The sequence below is a fragment of the Micropterus salmoides genome, unplaced genomic scaffold, assembly GCF_014851395.1.
Source record: "Micropterus salmoides isolate LMB-PRFRI ecotype aquatic unplaced genomic scaffold, ASM1485139v1 Ms_hic_scaffold_8, whole genome shotgun sequence".
In the NCBI taxonomy this organism is placed as follows: Eukaryota; Metazoa; Chordata; class Actinopteri; order Centrarchiformes; family Centrarchidae; genus Micropterus; species Micropterus salmoides.
Genome location: NW_024044570.1, coordinates 11,260,555 through 11,279,105, shown reverse-complemented (window position 1 = coordinate 11,279,105; position 18,551 = coordinate 11,260,555). Strand labels below are relative to the sequence as shown.

General features: G+C 40.5%; 2 protein-coding genes across 3 annotated transcripts; both read left to right on the top strand.

Moving 5' to 3' along the window:
* Positions 1-4,185: 4,185 nt before the first annotated feature.
* Positions 4,186-11,675, top strand: bmt2 (base methyltransferase of 25S rRNA 2 homolog). 2 transcript variants are annotated; one of them, XM_038705883.1, is made up of 5 exons: positions 4,186-4,409; positions 7,227-7,368; positions 7,530-7,658; positions 8,692-8,806; positions 9,149-11,675. In XM_038705883.1, the coding sequence occupies exons 1-5, from the start codon at positions 4,250-4,252 to the stop codon at positions 9,779-9,781; spliced, it is 1,179 nt and encodes a 392-aa protein (XP_038561811.1). In that variant the 5' UTR covers positions 4,186-4,249; the 3' UTR covers positions 9,782-11,675. The 2 variants fall into 2 exon arrangements, with proteins under 2 accessions (XP_038561811.1, XP_038561812.1); XM_038705884.1 differs by lacking the exon at positions 4,186-4,409 and adding an exon at positions 6,185-7,059.
* Positions 11,676-12,593: 918 nt separating this feature from the next.
* On the top strand, positions 12,594-17,940 carry tmem168b (transmembrane protein 168b). The gene is made up of 4 exons (XM_038705879.1): positions 12,594-14,060; positions 14,957-15,099; positions 15,531-15,805; positions 16,449-17,940. The coding sequence occupies exons 1-4, from the start codon at positions 12,924-12,926 to the stop codon at positions 16,991-16,993; spliced, it is 2,100 nt and encodes a 699-aa protein (XP_038561807.1). The 5' UTR covers positions 12,594-12,923; the 3' UTR covers positions 16,994-17,940.
* The last annotated feature ends 611 nt before the right edge of the window (positions 17,941-18,551 follow it).

Sequence of the window (18,551 nt, the reverse complement as noted above, 5' to 3'; positions counted from 1 at the left end):
AGTTTAATAACAATCCATGCAATAGATATTGAGATAATTCAGTCTGGACCAACAGACAGACACTGCCCATCATAGCTGACTGTGTGCCTAAAAACTGGGTCAATGCAGCAGATCACATTGTCTCCAACACACATGTTTCTGTTTTACATATAAACAGTAGGGTTCATATACTTGGAATACATTTTATTTCCTCTAAAAGTCAGCAGATTGTAACAGATATGCCAACCCATAATCAGTGTTTTGCAGAAGAAAACGTGAAGGCCATCGTGGAATTTTATGTGAGTAATCTGCGGTCATACCCTGAAACTCTACAAGAATGCAAGATTCTTACAGTATTTGTTTTTCTGGTGTGTTGAAATTATTTTATCTCGGGCTGCATTCTGATCAGATCAGGTGTTTAGTTATAACCACTAACCTTGAGCCAAGTAATTTCTGACATGCTGTCGTCAGTGTCAGTCCACAACAATAAATGGAGGTTAAGCATGTACTCTTTTGAATGACTGTTACCTGTCAGTAATTTTGTCTCTGAAATAAAGAACTGAGAGTCAACTCAATTCACTTTTACTGTAGCTGTGGCATGTAGTTCCTGCTCCATATTTGAACTTTGGCTTTTAACTGTGTTTTGAGCTGAACACAGCTGCAGTAATGTACTAGCCAGGGGATTTCCAGTTAGTCCACTGTGAGGATTACCACTCTTTTTTTGCCAGATGTCCTTGAACATTTTTAGTCACCAAACAAAAAACAACATGATATTTTTATAAGTCAAGACAAACAGAAGAACATATCTATCTGTGTAAAGAGAATTAATGACCTTTTGTATGTATGTATGTGTTGTTCATTTTGAGACATATTTTTTGGGGGGGTTTTTGTATGGTCAGCCTGGCCTTTCAGTGGTCCTGAATAAGACCTTGATGTTTAAAAGAGGAGTATCACATTTGACATATGGGAACACACTTCTTACTGACCATACTGCCAGTATGGTTATATAATGTGTTTATTGTTTAAACATGGAATCACCCTGTAGAAATGCAGTGATAGGTGCTGCCCTCGCAACAAAGCCCATGAGAATAGTAATAATTCGTTTTTATCAGCTGTGCAGCTGGAGCTTATGCTGTCCACGTATCATCAGAGCCTGGCTGACTCCTACACTTCTAGGACTACATATCCTCATGTCCTGATAATGACTACAGTGTTTAATAACTACTACAGACTGCAGCCACCCAACTTCATTACCATGATAACAGATGCCCATCTGACCTCTTTCTAGGACTTTTATTACTCAAGTGCAGTGATAAATCAAAATTGCTGTGTGTGTGACAATGTTTAAAGCCAGAAGGTATTATTACTAAGAAGCAGTAGTACTGCCTTTATATATAAAGAGTATAAGAGACATTCTCACATTTATTTAATGAAATATAAATGTGAAAAATTAACAACTAATGATCTGAGCCACACAGTATATAGCACTTTAATTACTTTAAAAGTGAAAGAAAATTCTAATTATTACATATTAACACACCAAATAACACATTTTACAATGTAAAAAAAATCCTTTTCTACCTTTAGCCTTTATGTAAGACCTCACATAATGATGCTGCGTTAATACCCACTAACATTAGTATGGTTTATGGTGTAATCACATCCCATCCATGACAGTATCACAGTGCATCAAGCAGGCAGAGCTGCAGCTACAGAAAAAGAAAACAACAATGTTACCATCATGTGCTGTGTGTTATTTTGGAAGAGAGGAATAGTTATGCTTTGTCAAGGGGTTTAACAGAATGCATAGCAGTGGTCCGTATAACAAAACTCCAGATACAACAACAACAAAGGTCTTTACTTCACACTGAATTCAACATTAAATCAGTAGTGTAGAAACTGTAAAATCATTATTGCGTTTTAAGTGATTATACTGTATTGCTACAATGAATCACGAACCCTGCCAATGGTATTCTTTTTTTACAAATTTTACAAAATTTAAATGAAGTACCTTCATATTAGTATTGTGAGCTAACTAGAGAGATGAAAACGACACGTGTGGTGGAGATCTATCTTAAGAAATGTAGGTCCACACATGGTAGATAACACTGGAACCATTGGGTGTCACTATCTACACAGTTAATACAAGTCAAATTGAACGCACAAAAATTAAATATAATAATTTTTATAATATAAAAATTGTCCTTTTAACACTAGATGGGTTGTACATTTTTCATACTGAATGTAATGCGTTTATTTTGACTTCAAGTGCGTACACACTGGATGGGATGCTGCACTTTAATCACTAAAGGCTGACACTGCAGTAACTTTTGTCTTGACTCACCTGTGCATACATTTGTGTTCATGAACATTCACCTGCCATCACTGATTCACCCAAATCATCATTGGGTGAATCAGTGATTGCATGTGGATGAGGGTGACCAGGGTGAAAAATGTGTCTTTCTTTCACCAATAAAAAAAATAAACTCAAAATCTTTAACAACACAGCAGTGATGCAGTAGTTGATACAACTTTTGTCATTAAAATCTTCCACCATGGAGGTAATTTACTGCTGTTATTTTATTAAACGAAATGCACTTGGTACAAAATGTCCCTTGTATTTCTTTTCTTTAACAGAAGCGTTCCACAGCATCTTCCAGGTGTTATTACCTCAATGTGATTGGACGTTCAGTGTTGTTAATAATTGATAGAGCTTTCCTGTAAACAACAGTGTTATACAACGGTGTTACACAGAGTATTTAATAATTTTGTTGGCAGCCTACAGTTTTACCCAGCTGTTTTGACAACGGTTGCTTCTTTTTATTAACCACAGTGACGTTAACATACCAGACTGAAATTCTCTCTGTCAAGCTGACATACACTTTTTCCAGCACATTTTTGGCTGACTCCAAAAAAGGACAAAGATGATTGTATCCCCTCTTCAAATGTTTGAGACTGAATAGAGGCTGATGATTAATTTTGGGATGTCTAACACTTTGATCAATTATGCAGTGCTCCTGAATAATCTGCACTAACATCACACCAATTGCAACATTATTTATCTAGGCTTTCCAAGTGCCTCTTCTCACACTGTCCCCCCTGATCAAGACAAAATGTCATGTTCATGTCCAGTCACACTCTCATATCTATTGTGTTGACCATATTCTATTTCTGGCTTGATCAGATTACTTCATTTGCTGAGGCAGTTGGCCAGGCGTCTTTGCTGTGTTGCTATTTTTCAGTTACCAAATCCTTATAGGTTGTACTAAACATTTGTATGAACATGTTTTTGGACTAAAGCATTTTGCAAGCAGATGACCTAACTGATAACGTATTAGGTGATGATGATGTAATTGGCTGAGTTATGAAAATGGCCTTTGAAACAGTTTAATGATACACAGTTTACAGTATGACTCAGTTGTTTAAATTGACAAAGAACTATTAATATTAATTATTAATATTGGCATATGATGTAAAAAGTACTTTAGGTATGGTGTTCCATGCTATGCAGTTTAGTACAACAGTAGAACATAATGCTGGAGGGGAGATAAAAGTAGCCTACATTTACACATGACAAAAGATAACCAATGACCAAAGATTCATCGTTTTTATTTGTCACATACACAAACAATATGTGTATTGAAATACAGGGTGGCACACTCCTAAAGCTGTGCTAAAAGACTAGTGTGAAATGAATAATATTTATATAATATGATAATATTTAGCATAACAGTAAAAATAAAATAAGTAAAAAAGAGAAACATAAAGGACATAAATTCAAACATAAACAATTATAAATACATGTACTATATGAATTAATATATTAAAGTTGTTGATGTATAAATGGGTTCAGGTTAATATGTCATAAAGTATATAATAAAATAATAAAATTGATGTGAGCGCAAAAATGAATACGAAATAAAAGAAAAATAGTAACTATGTTTGTTTTGTTTTAGTGTTTAAATATAAATGTTGACATTATTCATGAAAACATATTTAACAACAGCAACACATTTTCTATCATGACTTGCGGGATAACTTCTGGAGCTGTAGGATTTACAAGATACACTTAAACGCTCCATGGCAAGCACGCAGGCTCGTTTACGTTTTGAGGCCTGTGATTGGATGAGAGACTGTCAGTTCTACGGCCTGTTTGCCAAAGTCAACCAATCAGCTTGCGTGTTGTTGGCCGGTGCACCGGTTCGCCGGTCGTTTTGCAGCTGGAAAAAGGGGAAGCAACTGGCGGAGGCAGCATCGGCGGTACGGTGCTATGGACCTCAGGGACAATGTCGAGACAGGGGAGACGGAAAACCACCCGGAGCTGTTCTACATGCCGATTCCAGAAGAAGCACCGTGCAAGAGGGAGCAGGAGAAGCTGTCGGGGGTCGTCAAAAACGTCCACAGAAAACTGCGCAGGAAATATAGAGAGGGTAACGTTAACGTTAAGCAGCCCTAGTGGGCCTCTGTGTCTCTGTGGCCCTGCAGCCGATGGCTAACACTGAACGTTAGCTTGCAAATACAACATTAAATCAGTTTCCGTTGACAGTAACGTTAATCCCAGTAAAGGCAAGTTACTCTGCCAGCCGCTAACGTTACCCCTGCTAGCTAAGTTAACGACGTTGTGTTGAGGCTGGGTAGACAGCAGACAGCAGCAGTGGGGGTTGCATTCAGCAATCAAGGCCTAACGTTAAAGCTACTTAACAATAACATTAAGTGATATTGCAGTTTATTTAGTCACCAATGTAAACATGTGTTATCTCTCCAGTAAACTGAAAACTAAGACTATAATAGGTTGCTAATGAGAGACAGTGCATATCTCTTGACAGAGAATTATTTTCTATTGCCAATAAATGATAACTCTGTGGACTGAACAAACATTTGATGCAACTTTTACGACCAAATTAGCTTTATCTCTGACTTTGGTGTTATTCAGAACTAGAAAACTTGGTTCTAAGTCAGTATGTCTTACATCAGATATTGTCAAAAAGTTCCCCACAGATGCAGCTTTTACAAACGAGACAGTTGGTTTGAAAATATGAGGCTAGAATAAGTGGATCTAAAATGATTATATGTCAAAATGCAGGCATGGACGGTTAGGAAGTCCTGGTTATCTTGGGACGCAGCTAAGGCAGAGATTGGCCATTTGTTCTAAATTAAAAGAAAAGAGATTGAGTCTAACCTTTTTTCCAGGAAGTAACATTAGTATATTTTTTTCCCAATACCAGTATGACCGGATGTCTGGCATCATGTCAGTGAAGAGTTTGTACATGTTTATAGAAGGTAAATAAATCACTCCTACTGTCCTAAAAAGTAATCTTTGGCGTTGCCTGTTAGAGACAGGTGGAAAGTGTCACTTGAGAATATCAGAGACTAAAGTTTTCACCCTTTTATCTCACGTTTTAGAGAAATATTCCCCATTTATTACTCATAGGTAAAATTAAGGTCTAAACTGACACTTTGGATACAACTTAAGGATGGTTGTGATTTGTGGAAGTAAAAAAAAAAAGTCAGATGATATTATATCTGTTGAGACTGTGACAAAATGTTTTAAGTTCACCTGAGATGCTATTCTCGATCACCTTATCTGTCTTCACTCAGTAAGTGAAATTAGCAAGACCGCAATCGACCTTTCCTGATGCAAAAATGCTAAACTAGGTGCGGCTTCATTCTCTCAAGTGTTTGTGTTCTAGTGGCTGAAACAAGAAGAGTTAATTGATCCCCTATAACTAAAAGCGTCTTGGGGTTGGATTTCCACAGGAGTCAGTGCGTGTTCTTCAGCAGCTTTCTCTCCGGAGAGCCAAAACATCTTATTTCCTATTGTGAGTCAATCTGGATAAGAGCATGATGCAAAATGGGAAGTGTGGAAAAACCCCTTTCGCAATACTTCAGTGCTGACGTATGACATCAAAGTGTCAGTCAACATTTCTCAGAGACAAAACTTGACATTTAACTTTAATGCACTGACAGAGGGGTTTGTTTCAATCACAAAGACTGTTTCAAGTGCCTACCAACAATGCTGAAGTGCCCTGGATTTAAAAACTTGTGACTACGCCTACCGACCCAGACACTTTGAACTGTTGTTGATGCTGCACTCTCTCTCTCTCTCTCTCTCGCTCTCTCTCGCATTTTCTATTTTTGAGGAAACTCGTACTGTGGAGGGGAACGCAAAAAGACAAATTGATATTGCAATCGCAGAACAGACAGGCTATAGGATGTTTTTGATTTTGCATATTTAAAAGCCAAAAATATCATGCTTTAGGTTGTTTATGTTGGCTTGTTTGTTTCATTTGCCTCTGAATCAAAAATATGCCTTTGACCATTTCACTACTATCAAAGTAAACTGCAGAAAGAGAAGACTCACCACCAAACGTTTATTAGTTTAAAACAATTGATAAAGAAGGACTTTCAGTCACACATCAGTCTTGTGCTGTAGCAAATGTGGCCACATTCTCTACTGTTGTGTAGTAAGAAATGCATTAAAAGGTCATGTTTTGCAGTTACTTGTGTAGGCTCTGTCCTACTTTTCCTCCTTTTAAATAAACAAACAAACTAAAAAGCGATGTTATATCCAGTCATGTTTAGTCAAGAGCAGGAGAGACTAGTTGGTTGTTTTGGAGACTAGAACAGCAAAGAGAGGTTGTCCTGCTAGCAGACCTCATGATTGGTTAATAAGTAAAGCATGATCTGGTAGGCTTGGCATTGAACCACAGTGGTCATGCTTCCAGACTGCTGCTGTTTACCACCACTCCTCTTGTTGTCCTTTCATTTCTGCAAATCTGATAGAGCGTTTTTCCTCGTGGTCATGGGATTTCTCCCTTATCAGTGTGTTTGCCTATGCTACAGGCTATAAACTGCTCGGTAACTCTGAAGATTTGCTGAAGGGAATTTTTGTGGACATTATTATTACTGTCAAATGGCAATTTGAGGATGATTTTCAGAGAAACAGTTCCACTTATGTGCTGGCTGAGACGTGTGAACATGTAGGCAATGTAGCAGTAAATGTAGCCTGAGCTTTTTTAGCAGGTTTTTCCAAAGAAGTACTGTGTAATGTTTCGGTGCTAAAGGGGATGGCCAAAGTTGGTAAGTAGGTTGTGAATGTTTGCTACTTGGCTGTGGATAGACGTGTCAGACTAAAAGAAGACAAATAGGTCTGCAGCATAATGATACCAGCTAGGTCTGCGATTTACTTTTTATGTTCTTATTTGTTAATTCTGTCCTGATTTCATGTGTTGTGTTTTTTTCCTCAGTGGGCGACTTTGACAAAATCTGGCGCGAGCACTGTGAGGATGAGCAGACGCTGAGTGAGTACGCCCTCGCCATGAAGAATCTTGCTGACAACCACTGGACCAAGAATTGTGAAGGAGAGGGACGCATTGATTGGTGTCGCAGGTACGACCGCGTTCAAATGTCTTCAGGCGTCTTTCAGCTGCAGTTGTACGCCTCATGACAGTGAGGTCTGACTCATCTGAACCTGTAGGATGTGTTTCTGTGACAATTCGTTGTCCCCTTCACAGTGTGGTTTGAGTAGTGTTTTGATTCCACTTCCACAGTGTCTGTCAAGAATATTTTTTGGATGGTGGGATGAAAAGAATGTTAGAAAAGGATGAGAAAAGTGCCACGCTTGCCATGGGTCTGACTGCAGCATCTGTAAGTGTCCAACCGTATAGCACCATGCCCAGGTAAGTTGTAGCAACAACAAGAGTGTATTTCCCAATTTCATACTGCACAGCACTTGTATAAAGTATGACCTATATAATAATATTTATAGAATCTTTCTTGCAAGAAATCCACATTCTTTACTGTTATAGTGACAGTAACTGTGGATCTGTCGTTTGATGGATTTTCAAGCTGCCCACAACTTTTCTACAATTCCAAAGCCCTGATAGTGACCCCTACAGTCTGAAGTGTATATTACATGCAATATAAAAGCGCAGAATACTTACATATACTGATGATTGTTGCTCTTATTAGAGCCTCGCTGCTGGAATAGAATGTAAAGTTTGACCTCAGCATCATCCCAAGCTCAATCTGGTAGCATGAAAATAATCAGTAAGTGTAATGTGAACAGAAAAGAAAACATTCTTTGAGCACTCTTCAGCAGTGAAAGGTGAAAAGTTATATTAAAAGCCTACATTTAGTCAGGCGTAATTGTTTAAAATGCCACTTACATAATGATTGCCATTAAATGTTGAGATAGCGTATGTACAGGCAAAAACCTCCTCCGAGGACCACGTAGGTCCATACCAAACTTCATGATGATCTGCCCAGCAGTAAGGGTGTCTTGTTCATGATTAAATTTTTGTATACAAAAACAGTTTTTCCATGCAGACCATCTGTATCCTTGTGTTCTGACACCAGGGGTACAAAAACTCACACAGCTCATGATTTCTGTAGTTTCCATTAAATTTTTGAAATGCTTAGTAAATACATGTGGATCAAGTGTCTGCCCTAATAATCCAATGTGAAAGTTAACATAATACTTTTGTCTTGATAAGGTTGTAGAAAACATTTTGTTATATAATATTACTATATTGTTATATTATAGTATTATACTATGATAGCTAATTACGTAAATATGTTTGTTTTTCACTGTACCAGATGTTTTATTTAAATTTAACATTTCGGTTGCAGCAAGACAAATACATGCAAAAGTTGCATGTTGGTTTGACAGTAAGCTATTGACAATGACACTTCTTCCCCTTTGTGTTGTAGTTCAATCTCTCAGCTGGGGAAAATGCGCCTTCTTGACGTGGGAAGCTGCTTCAACCCTTTCTTGAAGTTTGATGAATTCCTTACAGTTGGTATTGACATAGTGCCTGCAGTTGAGGTATGAGTGCTTATTTATTCTGCTCACTTTTCAGTGACAACATATTTTATATCTTTGTTGACAAAAAGAAAATGCATTGAGGTCTTCCTGTCTGGTGGCTCGGTGCTGGCATTACAGTCAAAGCAGCAGCAGAAATGACTCATGCAGGAGTATCAGCGTTGTGGTTAGACGGTCTGTGTGAACACATTCCTCAGAAAGCAGAACAAAAAGCGCCTTGCATTTTGCAGCTGCAAGGAGACGGTGCATAGGTAGAATGACAATGAAAGTTCAAGAGAAAGTGCAAAAGATCACCTTTTGAACCATTTGTAAGTGCAGACTTTTTGCCTGTTGTCTCGCCTTCAGAGTGTGTACAAGTGTGACTTCCTCAACCTTCAGCTCCAGCAGCCTCTCCAGCTGGCAGGTGACGCGGTAGAGGCCTTCCTCCGCCAGCTCCACAACCCTATCGACAGCCTGCCTGCCCAGCTTTTCCACGTGGTGGTCTTCTCCCTGCTCCTGTCCTACTTTCCCTCACCATACCAGCGCTGGATCTGCTGCAAGAAGGCCCATGAGCTGCTGGAGCTGCACGGCCTGCTGCTCATCATCACGCCCGACTCCTCCCACCAAAACCGCCATGCCCTCATGATGCGCAGCTGGCGCGTCGCGGTGGAGTCGCTGGGCTTCAAGCGCTACAAATACGTCAAGTATTCCCACATGCATCTCATCGCCTTCCGTAAGGTGTGTCTTGCCACCACCAGTGACCTGGTGTCCCGCAACTACCCTGAGATGCTCTACATCCCTCAGGACTTCCACTCCAATGAGGAGGAAGAGTGTGCCGACGTGCCCGTGCAGGTGCGCTCCGAGTTTGAGGATGACCAGCTGGCTTGGGGCTTCACGGAGCTACCTGACACGCCCTATGATTCAGATTCTGGGGAGAGCCAGAGCAGCTCAGTGCCTGGCTTCTATGAGCTAGAAGACCCCATCCTGCTTCAGAGCTAGGCTAAACCAGCTACCCCACCCCACTTTTCTCTACATAACTGTAACCTCCCCTTCAACTGCTGCGCTGCCAAATTTAACCTGCTGCATTCTTCTCCGACTTCTCCTCCCTGTCCTCGAAACAATGCAGTTTGCACAGTGTGAAAGACCGAAGTTTACAGATTATTTTCTCATATCCACACTCCTGAGAGCACACACACACATAGACGCATACACACACACACACACACACACACACACACACACACACACTAAGATGGATATATTTTGATAAATATCTAGGTTTTTTAAAAGTTGGAAAGTGAATGCCCTTAAGATATCTAAACTCCCTGCTCATTGATTTCCATCCCATCTTCCAATCAGCTCTCAATAATAAAAGTCAGCTTCTCTACATTCTGTACTCAGTTTCTATTTGAATAAGCTAGAGTGGCAGGTGGCTTAGTACAAAAACGCAAATACAGCAACCCGAGTGGTCTGACAGGAGTATGATTGCACTGGAGAGACTGAAATGGAATAACTGGACTGGTACGCTTGCTTATGTTGCAATCATGCAGCTAGATTTTCTGAAAATTCTTGATGTGCATTTAGTTTTCCAAGACAAAAAAAAAGAAAGTTTGTTGTTTTGAAATATATATTCTCAACAGTCAAAACATTGGTGTTGTCCAGTGTTACGTGTGGCAGTGCCCTTTTAACTTGGCATCCTCTAAATGATTTGTGTATCTTTTACAAGAAAGTGGTATTTGTAGCATTTTAAACATTTTCAGAAACATACAGTAGGTGTATTACTAGGTTTACTAATGTGAAACTGTAGCTGTGTTTACTCATTGTGTAACAAGGTACGAGTGTTTCAAAGTAGGTATTACACTTTTCTCCTCCTCCTCGTTGTCCCCACAAATATTAATACAGAATTATCTCCTGATATATTTCCAATACATTGTTGTTGTTCCCAATCAAAGAGAAGTAGTATCAAACTGACTTTACAGCACCAGTATCCTTTGACACAATTTTGTAACTTTGTGAAAATACAGTACTTTGCCTCCAAAAAGATCCAGTTCTGAACTGATCACAGTCAGAAAATTCACCTCGACAGAAAGATTTGCACTAATTTTCTGTTTTGTCATACAGAACCTCTGAAACGGGTGAGAAACTGAAGATTTTAGCAATAGCAAGGGATTCCAGATCTGAAGATACTGTATCCTACTGGGGGAGGTTTTAGCTAAAGACACTACCAGGTGAAATGTTAGCGTGTGTTCCGGCCTGTCCCTGTGCAGGCTAAATGTGTGAGTATGGTTGGGTTTGTTATTGTGTATGGAGGAATGAATTTGTGTTGGTGTGTGTTTTGTCTGTGGCACTTTATCATTGATCCCAAAGAGTGTCACAAAATGTAATTATTTTCCTATGATGACGGTTTTACAACCAATATGATGGGCCCATAATAATACCATTAAGTCGAAGGTGCCTTCTTTGTTCACATTTGCTGTATGTTGCGAGCAGACTTTCATGCCCCTGGAGAAAACGAAACTCATACCTTTGTAACAAAACAATATCAAGCTTCTCTAGCCAAACAGTACATACAAACCGTCTCCTTTTGTCATATTAATGGTTAACAAGAAACATTTCCAGTGTTGATGTAATGCGGTGTGTTGTTGCCATATCGTTTTCCAGTTGATGCACATCCCTCTGCTGATATCTCCTGTTTTCATAGAAACGGTACCATACAAAATCAGACTTTGAAGAAGAGTGTTTTGTGATTAATTGGTGCATTTGTCTTCCAGTCTTTCTTTGGTTCCATTTGCATGAGATGGTTCATCTACATTATCAGCATTTTCAACAATGCAGAACAACGTGTGCTTATAGTATGTTTGTATTTCTCTTTTATAAATGAATGTAAACGTAAGGTGACGGTGTGGGTTTGTTTGTGTGTACTGTATGTTTTTACTTTTGAACACCTAAAAATACTGCCCTGTGTACTGCTAATGAAGTTAGGAAGGGATGTTTGTCAACATCAGTAACAATTGAAGACACGGCGGCCTGTATCATGAGGCCTCATTATTTCATTGCATGTAGTAATACTGAACATTATTTGTATTATACCTAGCCTTTGAGGCCATTTTGACACAGAGGCTGGGTCTTCATGTATATTTTTTCAGGAGTTAAGTTTACACTTAAAACTTACAGGTGGTGGGTATTTTACCAGCCAGTTCTAGTATTTCACTGAAAGTCCAATAAACCTTACTACCTTAAGAAAAAAAAGAAACTATAAGGTAAATAGATAGATAAATGGATAAGTAGGCACTTTATTCATCTCCGAAGTGAAATTGCAGTGTTGCAGCAGCAGCTGAATGTGGACAAAATACAGATATTAAAAGACAATTTTACAGGATTTATTTTTCTTTCCTTTTTCTTAGGAAGGTATGGTTGCAATGGGGAGAATTGAACTCATGACCTCAGTATTTTGCTTACATTTTGAGCCAAGAATGGGCCTTTTGCAGCTGCTGCTTAATTGAGTATTGTTGACTAAAGTGCTTCAGCAGTAGGCAGAAATAACCTTGTGTGAGTTATTCCCCAAAACCTCCTCAAATCAGGAACATAAAACGGAAATAGAACTGGTACAATTTTTGTTTTATTCAGTTGCCTCTCATTCTTGGTTGTAAAAGTTCATTTTTGGAGAAACGATATTCGAGAGATGCGATAGAATGCTCCGGAAAATGTAAGTAATCTCATTTAGATGTAAAAGCCAAACTGATTTAGTATGAAAATCGAATAAAATACATTAACTTTGGCAAAACGCGTTTGACTCTCACTACTTGCCGTAGTCAGCGTCATGGCGCCTGTCATCTGACTCAACTTTTGTCGTGCCTAACTTTTTGAAGTAATATGTCTTGCAAACAACTGACAGCTGGTGTCTGGGCACTATGTCTTAGAAGTTTTAAAACCGCATCGGACATCAGATGAAAACAAAACCAACGCTCGTCAAGATGTATGTTAAATGTTTATCCGTGCTAACGGTAACTAAGCTAGCCACTCTCAACAAGTTAGCTAGCTAAAGTTTGTTTTGGTGTCGCAACGGACAGCAAACGGACTATAACTCATCAAAGTACCTGCTTCTGGCTTTGGATGGTTAACGCTAGTCTTTCATATCAAAATGTGTCGTATTCTGCGCTACTGTGTCAGCCACTGCCTTCATGCAGCGATGACCCGGCTGGAGGAGGTCAACGGAGATGTGAGCATGTGGTCGTCTGTCCGGTGGCTGGGCTACCTGTCCGGTCTCAACCTGCTGGTCGCCCTCTGTTTGGGCCTATATGCCCGGTGGGAGAGCACAGCGGAATCTACTCTTCTTGTCATTTTCGTTTTGGCTTTGATCGTCCTCGGAATATCCTGTATTGTGTACTACTACTTCAGCATGGAGAGGATCAGCCTCAGTCTCCTCCACCTGTGGTTCGGCTTTTTGCTGGGCCTGCAGTGTTTCCTCAACAGTCCCGACCTGGAGAGCGACTTGAAGGAGCAGGTGGCCAACTACCTGCTGCTGGCAAGTGTGGCTCTGAGGACGCTGTGGGCGCTGCTGGAGAGACTGTTTGGATGTACCAGGTACCGTCCTGCCTTCCTCACCTCGGCAGAGCGGCAGGAGCTGGCGGGCTTTGCCGCCGCCAGCACGGCTCTGCTCATGCACAAGTCCTGGAGCGTGATGGTGTTGGTGGTGGCGCTGGCCACGGTCATGGTTGCCCTCCGTATGAAGGCTCTCCTGGCTCTTCCCAATTTGGCCTGCTTCGCTGTTATCACCGGCGTGCTGTTCTTCAAGTCCCTGAACATCACCATCAACCCCTTTGCGCTCGCCTGCTTTTTCAGCCAGCTCATCTGCGACCCCCTGCTGGATGTCTACTTCAGTGGTCTCTCTGTGACCGAGCGTTGGCAGCCTTTCCTGGTGTGGCGGGGCCTGTGGCGCCGGCTGTCTCTCCTGCCTCTGATGATGGTGGAAGTGACCTTCATCGTTCTGGCCGCTCGGAAGCTGACAGGTCTGGACCAGTGGTACCTCATGATCCCAGGCATCGTGGTCTGTGCGTTCTTCTGGGCCATCTGCCACATGGTGTTTGTCATCACAGTGTGGGGCTTTCACACGAAGCTCAGTGACTGCCAGAGAGTGTGCTTGTCCCAGGGGTCAGGTGTCAGCGGCCTGGACAAGGTTATGGCCTCGAAGGGCATGAGACATTTCTGCCTCATCTCTGAACGCCTGGTGCTCTTCACGCTTCTGTCAACGGTTGCTGTTGCTGCTCTGTGTTGGCAGGTAAAGGCAGCCAGACAACATGTATTTTTTCCTTTTTTTTTTATAGGTACCACACAAGATCAGCTGAATACCACAGGGCTGTATAAATCCAACGTGGTGCAAATATGGAAATAATATAATTTCATTGTTAATGATGCAACAGCAGTTAATCATCTGGAGGCACACACACATCCATAAATTATTTGCAATAATCTGTTCTGCACAAAAGGAAAAAAAAACACTGTACACTGCTATCTAATTCCTAGTTCTCATTTTATTCAACATGGACATGACAATATTTCGACCACAGTTAGGGAGGAAGTCCACTTGTGGTCATAACGTTGTCATGTCCTTTTAGACCACCATTTCCTTCTTTTTGGCATGAGATTCCTTGAAATGAGTGTTTATTTGGGACCCCTCATTATTGGTTGCATATGTCTGAAGATTTGAGAAAAGTCGGGGAAGTAAATATAATTTTGTATAGCAGAAATAGTGTTTTTCTGCTTTCCTCTCTTGTTAATCATTTTGCAAATCCTTGTGGGGGTCCCACACTTTAGGGACAATCTGAGAATGTGCCTTCCATTTACATTACGTGTTCTTAAAAGTCATCTTTAATTGCTTAATTTCTCAATTTCCCCTTTGGTTTGATTTGAGTCTCCTAAACTGAACAATACAATATAAACTATTTGTATTACTTATTTATTACACCTACTCCACATCGCTATTTCACAGTGAGAACTTTTAGGAGCATATTCTTATTCTCAGCTAAATAAATGTATTATATTCTGCTAAAATGTTTCAGAATTCCATGTAGATTCACGTTAGTTTGTAACAGCACTTTCCTTCACACTCATAGGTCATACTCTGTCAGTGTAGCGTGACTCAATTGTGAATTGACTAGTGAATGTGCTCTGCAGGCCTCCAGCAGTATCTTTGTGAGTATGTTCCTGTTAGTCCTGCCTCTGGAGTCTCTGTTCCACGGTCTTTTCCACGAGCTCGGGAGCAGCCTGGGAGGAACCTGCGTGGGTTATGCAGTGGTCATCCCCACCAACTACTGCAGGTAGTGTGTAATGCATAACTACTGTAAGAGAAGAAAACAATAAGGCTACCAGCCAAATTTAGGTAGACTGTCAAATCCCATGATATGAAGACAATTGTAAGAAGTAAATTAAATTATTTCCTAGCTTTAAAATCAGTATTTTGTGTGTTATTCCTGAGAGCGTATCTTGCCACACAACAGTAAGACATAGCTGTTCTGTGCTTTGTCCTGCACAGTGATTCAAGTTTTAAGTTTTTTAGCCATATAAGATCTATAATTACAGGTTTGTCAGCAGTCAAATTTTACATTCCTGCAACCAGTGAGTTGTAAGTGAAAGGCAGCAGGACTGTCTGTGTATTCATGAATTCTCTCCGACTTGTGCTGAATGACTGTACTAGATGGACGTGATTCATTCGCTTTCCGCCTGTGTCTTATTTTTGTCTGCCGTGCAGTCCTGACGGTCAGCCCACGCTGCTGCCTCCAGGCCAGGTGCAGGAGCTGAACCGGCGCTCTACAGGCATGTTGAACAATGTGCAGCGCTTTTTCGCCCACCACCTGATTGAGGCTTTTGGCTGCGACTATTCCACCAGTGGGGTGACCCTGGAGGCGTTGCAGGCCAAGATCAAATCTTTCTTGGAGCTTCGCACAGCAGACGGGCCTCGCCACGACACCTACGTGATCTTCTACAGCGGGCATAGTCACCACTCTGGAGAGTGGGCACTGGCAGGTGAGGGGGGCATCTAGTCGAAGCAGTTATGATTAGTAAGGGTATTTGAATGGTAATATAATAAGAAGTTAGGCTGGATAATCAGTTGTATAGAAAGTACTCCAAATTTAATGCTTTTTATTTTCCAATTTCCCTCAGAATTTTGTTACACAGTGGAAAAAGCTCTCAGGTAGTATTTAGGCCAGAGGAAACTTGGCAATTAATTCAGTGACCGAGAGAAACTTGATTTCAAGTGTACAACTGTATTTTTCTGTTTAATAATGAAAATAGGTGTATGAATATTCCTTTGACAGTTTTAGAGTTGATTTGTTTTTTTATTGAACTATTAAACTAAAAAAGCTAAGAGAGCTTGTGTAGTGTAGCGAACTCCCCGCTTGCACACATCTTCCAGAACTGTTATTTCATTCAAGGTTAGTTCATTTTTTGAATGTTTTAAACTAAAATTCTGGCCACATCTTAATTTACAAGATTGTTCTGCGCAATTTCAGAATTAGAAAACAAACCAGAATGAATCCGAGGTCACACTTTGAATCTGTCTTCTTACCGTCAGCGGGATTTCTAGTAACCTGGGAAACTTATTCTCCACATATGTAGTTTGTTTCTCTGTGGTCTGTAATCAGCTGGTTTCCGTGTTCCTCATCAGGAGGTGACACTCTTCGTCTGGAGCAGATCTTGGAGTGGTGGAGGGAGAAGAACGGCAGCTTCTGTTCGCGCCTCATCTTGGTGCTCGACTGTGACAACTCCTTGCCGTGGGTGAAGGAGATCAGGAAGGTGGAGGGTCTGTATGCGGCCGTGCAGGGAGCAATGCTCGCTCGTGTGAGGGACGTGGAGCAGGACCCCCCTCAGCTTGGAGATTTCACCTCTCAGTGGGTGGAGTATAACTGCAACTTAAACAGCAACATCCAGTGGTCTGAGAGGGGCAGGCTGATTTCTGCCGACTACGGCATCTCCAAACACTGGAGCGACTACACTCTGCACCTGCCGACAGGAAGCGATGTCACCAGCCACTGGAGCGTGTACTTTCCTCGGATGACGTACCCGGTGGTTCAGTTGGCGCTGTGGTGCGGTGGTCTGAACGTGCTGTGGCTCTGCAGCGTCTGCGTGCGATGTCTCAAGAGAGTCAAACTCAACTGGTTTCCACCAGCGATCCTGGACACTGGGCAAGGCTTCAAACTGGTCAGATCATAGAAATAGAACAGAGGCCATTTTCATTTTCAGAATACGTTTCAGGCAAAATATTTTCTGAAAGTCAACAAGTTTCTTTTGACCCTGAAAATAGGCAGCTATTGGATTCTAAAGTTGCGGCTAACCAGTATCCTGTCAGTTACTGAAAAAGAATCACACAGTTACCGGTTTATTTTGATCTTTGTCTTTTATAGTACCAGATTTTATATTCTTTAGCTTTGGTTGAGAGATCTAAACATCCTTGTCATACAGGTATTTCATTATGTGGGATGAGACTGAGCACATTGACACTATTTTTGCACATTTTTGCATTGCATTTACTGTTCGATCTGATTCCACCGTGACTTAGAACATTCATGTTGTGCCTTTTTATCATAAAATCACCAAATAACATCCAGCTTGCTAGGCTGATGTTTTTTTTTTAAACTTTAAACCAAAGTGGCCATGGTACATCTTCAGAAGAAGATCTCAGGCATAAATAATATTCTGAGCAGTTTTTTGGGGAGCACAAAATGTTCTATTATTTTCGTCTTTTGATTGTGAAATCATTCCTTTTACACCCCTCCGTACTACACAATACAATTTACGCTCAAAGCGCTGAGTATATTCAATGCACTGCTTTGTCTGTTGTAACAGCATTTTGTAATGCTTTTAGGGGTGATTTTTAAATACACTCCAGCTGCTTCAGGGAGTCCAGAAAGAGTTTTGTACTGATGAATGCACTATAAGAGATGTGTGAGAACTACAGTATTTATATCATAAGAAACCCCAGGAATTAAATGCATCACATAAGATGGATTTTCCTCCTGGGATTCATTGCAGTTTACTGGGCTATGCAAGTTTATTCTAATCAGTTTTGATGTGCCTGCAGAGGGATTTGTTGTAAGAAAATCTGGTGAGGGATGGATGAAACTATGCAATAAAGGAGAAGTAGGACTTCACTCCTGAAATCTTGGATTTATTAGGCTCCTCATTGGATACATTGTGCTATAAACTAAAAGAAATGGTTTTTTTCATGTCAGATACTAGAGGAATTACAACAAATCTACCTAATCTGTTCATAAAAAGTAAATGATCTGCACTTGTTGAACATTTTATGTGGAGGTTTCTTTAAACCTTTTCAAACCTTTCCTGGAAAGAACTGTTATCTGGTACTACTTAATATAAAAATATAGACTAGTCAAATTTCTCAGATTTCCAGAAAAATTTGGATTAACTGCTCCTTTTAAACCCAAGTAAATATCTATTAATTTAAAATCTATTTAATTTATAATTAGAAATGATAATCTTCATCTATGTTGAATTGCGTTTGTGCGTGTTCAACTTACCTGAATAACTCAATGTTATGATCAATGGGAAATCTGCTCTAGCACCTGAGCCAGTAGCCGCCCAATGACGAGTAAGGTAGTTGGTGAAAGCGCTAGGAAATTGTAGAGGGGCAACTCCACAATAAATGAACATGACTCAGCCAAAATATAGCTTGATCAGCATTATTTTCTCTATTGTGGCAAATATGTGAAAGAGGAAAAGGAAGACAATTGTCTGCTACTCAACTTCAAAA

Excerpts from the sequence above, each read along its gene's own strand:
- bmt2 (XM_038705883.1), top strand. The coding sequence starts at position 4,250 with ATGGACCTCAGGGACAATGTCGAGACAGGGGAGACGGAAAACCACCCG. Across the intron at positions 7,369-7,529 it reads CGCATTGATTGGTGTCGCAG|TGTCTGTCAAGAATATTTTT; the intron begins GTACGACCGCGT and ends CCACTTCCACAG. Across the intron at positions 8,807-9,148 it reads ACATAGTGCCTGCAGTTGAG|AGTGTGTACAAGTGTGACTT; the intron begins GTATGAGTGCTT and ends TCTCGCCTTCAG.
- tmem168b (XM_038705879.1), top strand. The coding sequence starts at position 12,924 with ATGTGTCGTATTCTGCGCTACTGTGTCAGCCACTGCCTTCATGCAGCG. Across the intron at positions 14,061-14,956 it reads TTGCTGCTCTGTGTTGGCAG|GCCTCCAGCAGTATCTTTGT; the intron begins GTAAAGGCAGCC and ends TGTGCTCTGCAG. Across the intron at positions 15,100-15,530 it reads ATCCCCACCAACTACTGCAG|TCCTGACGGTCAGCCCACGC; the intron begins GTAGTGTGTAAT and ends TCTGCCGTGCAG.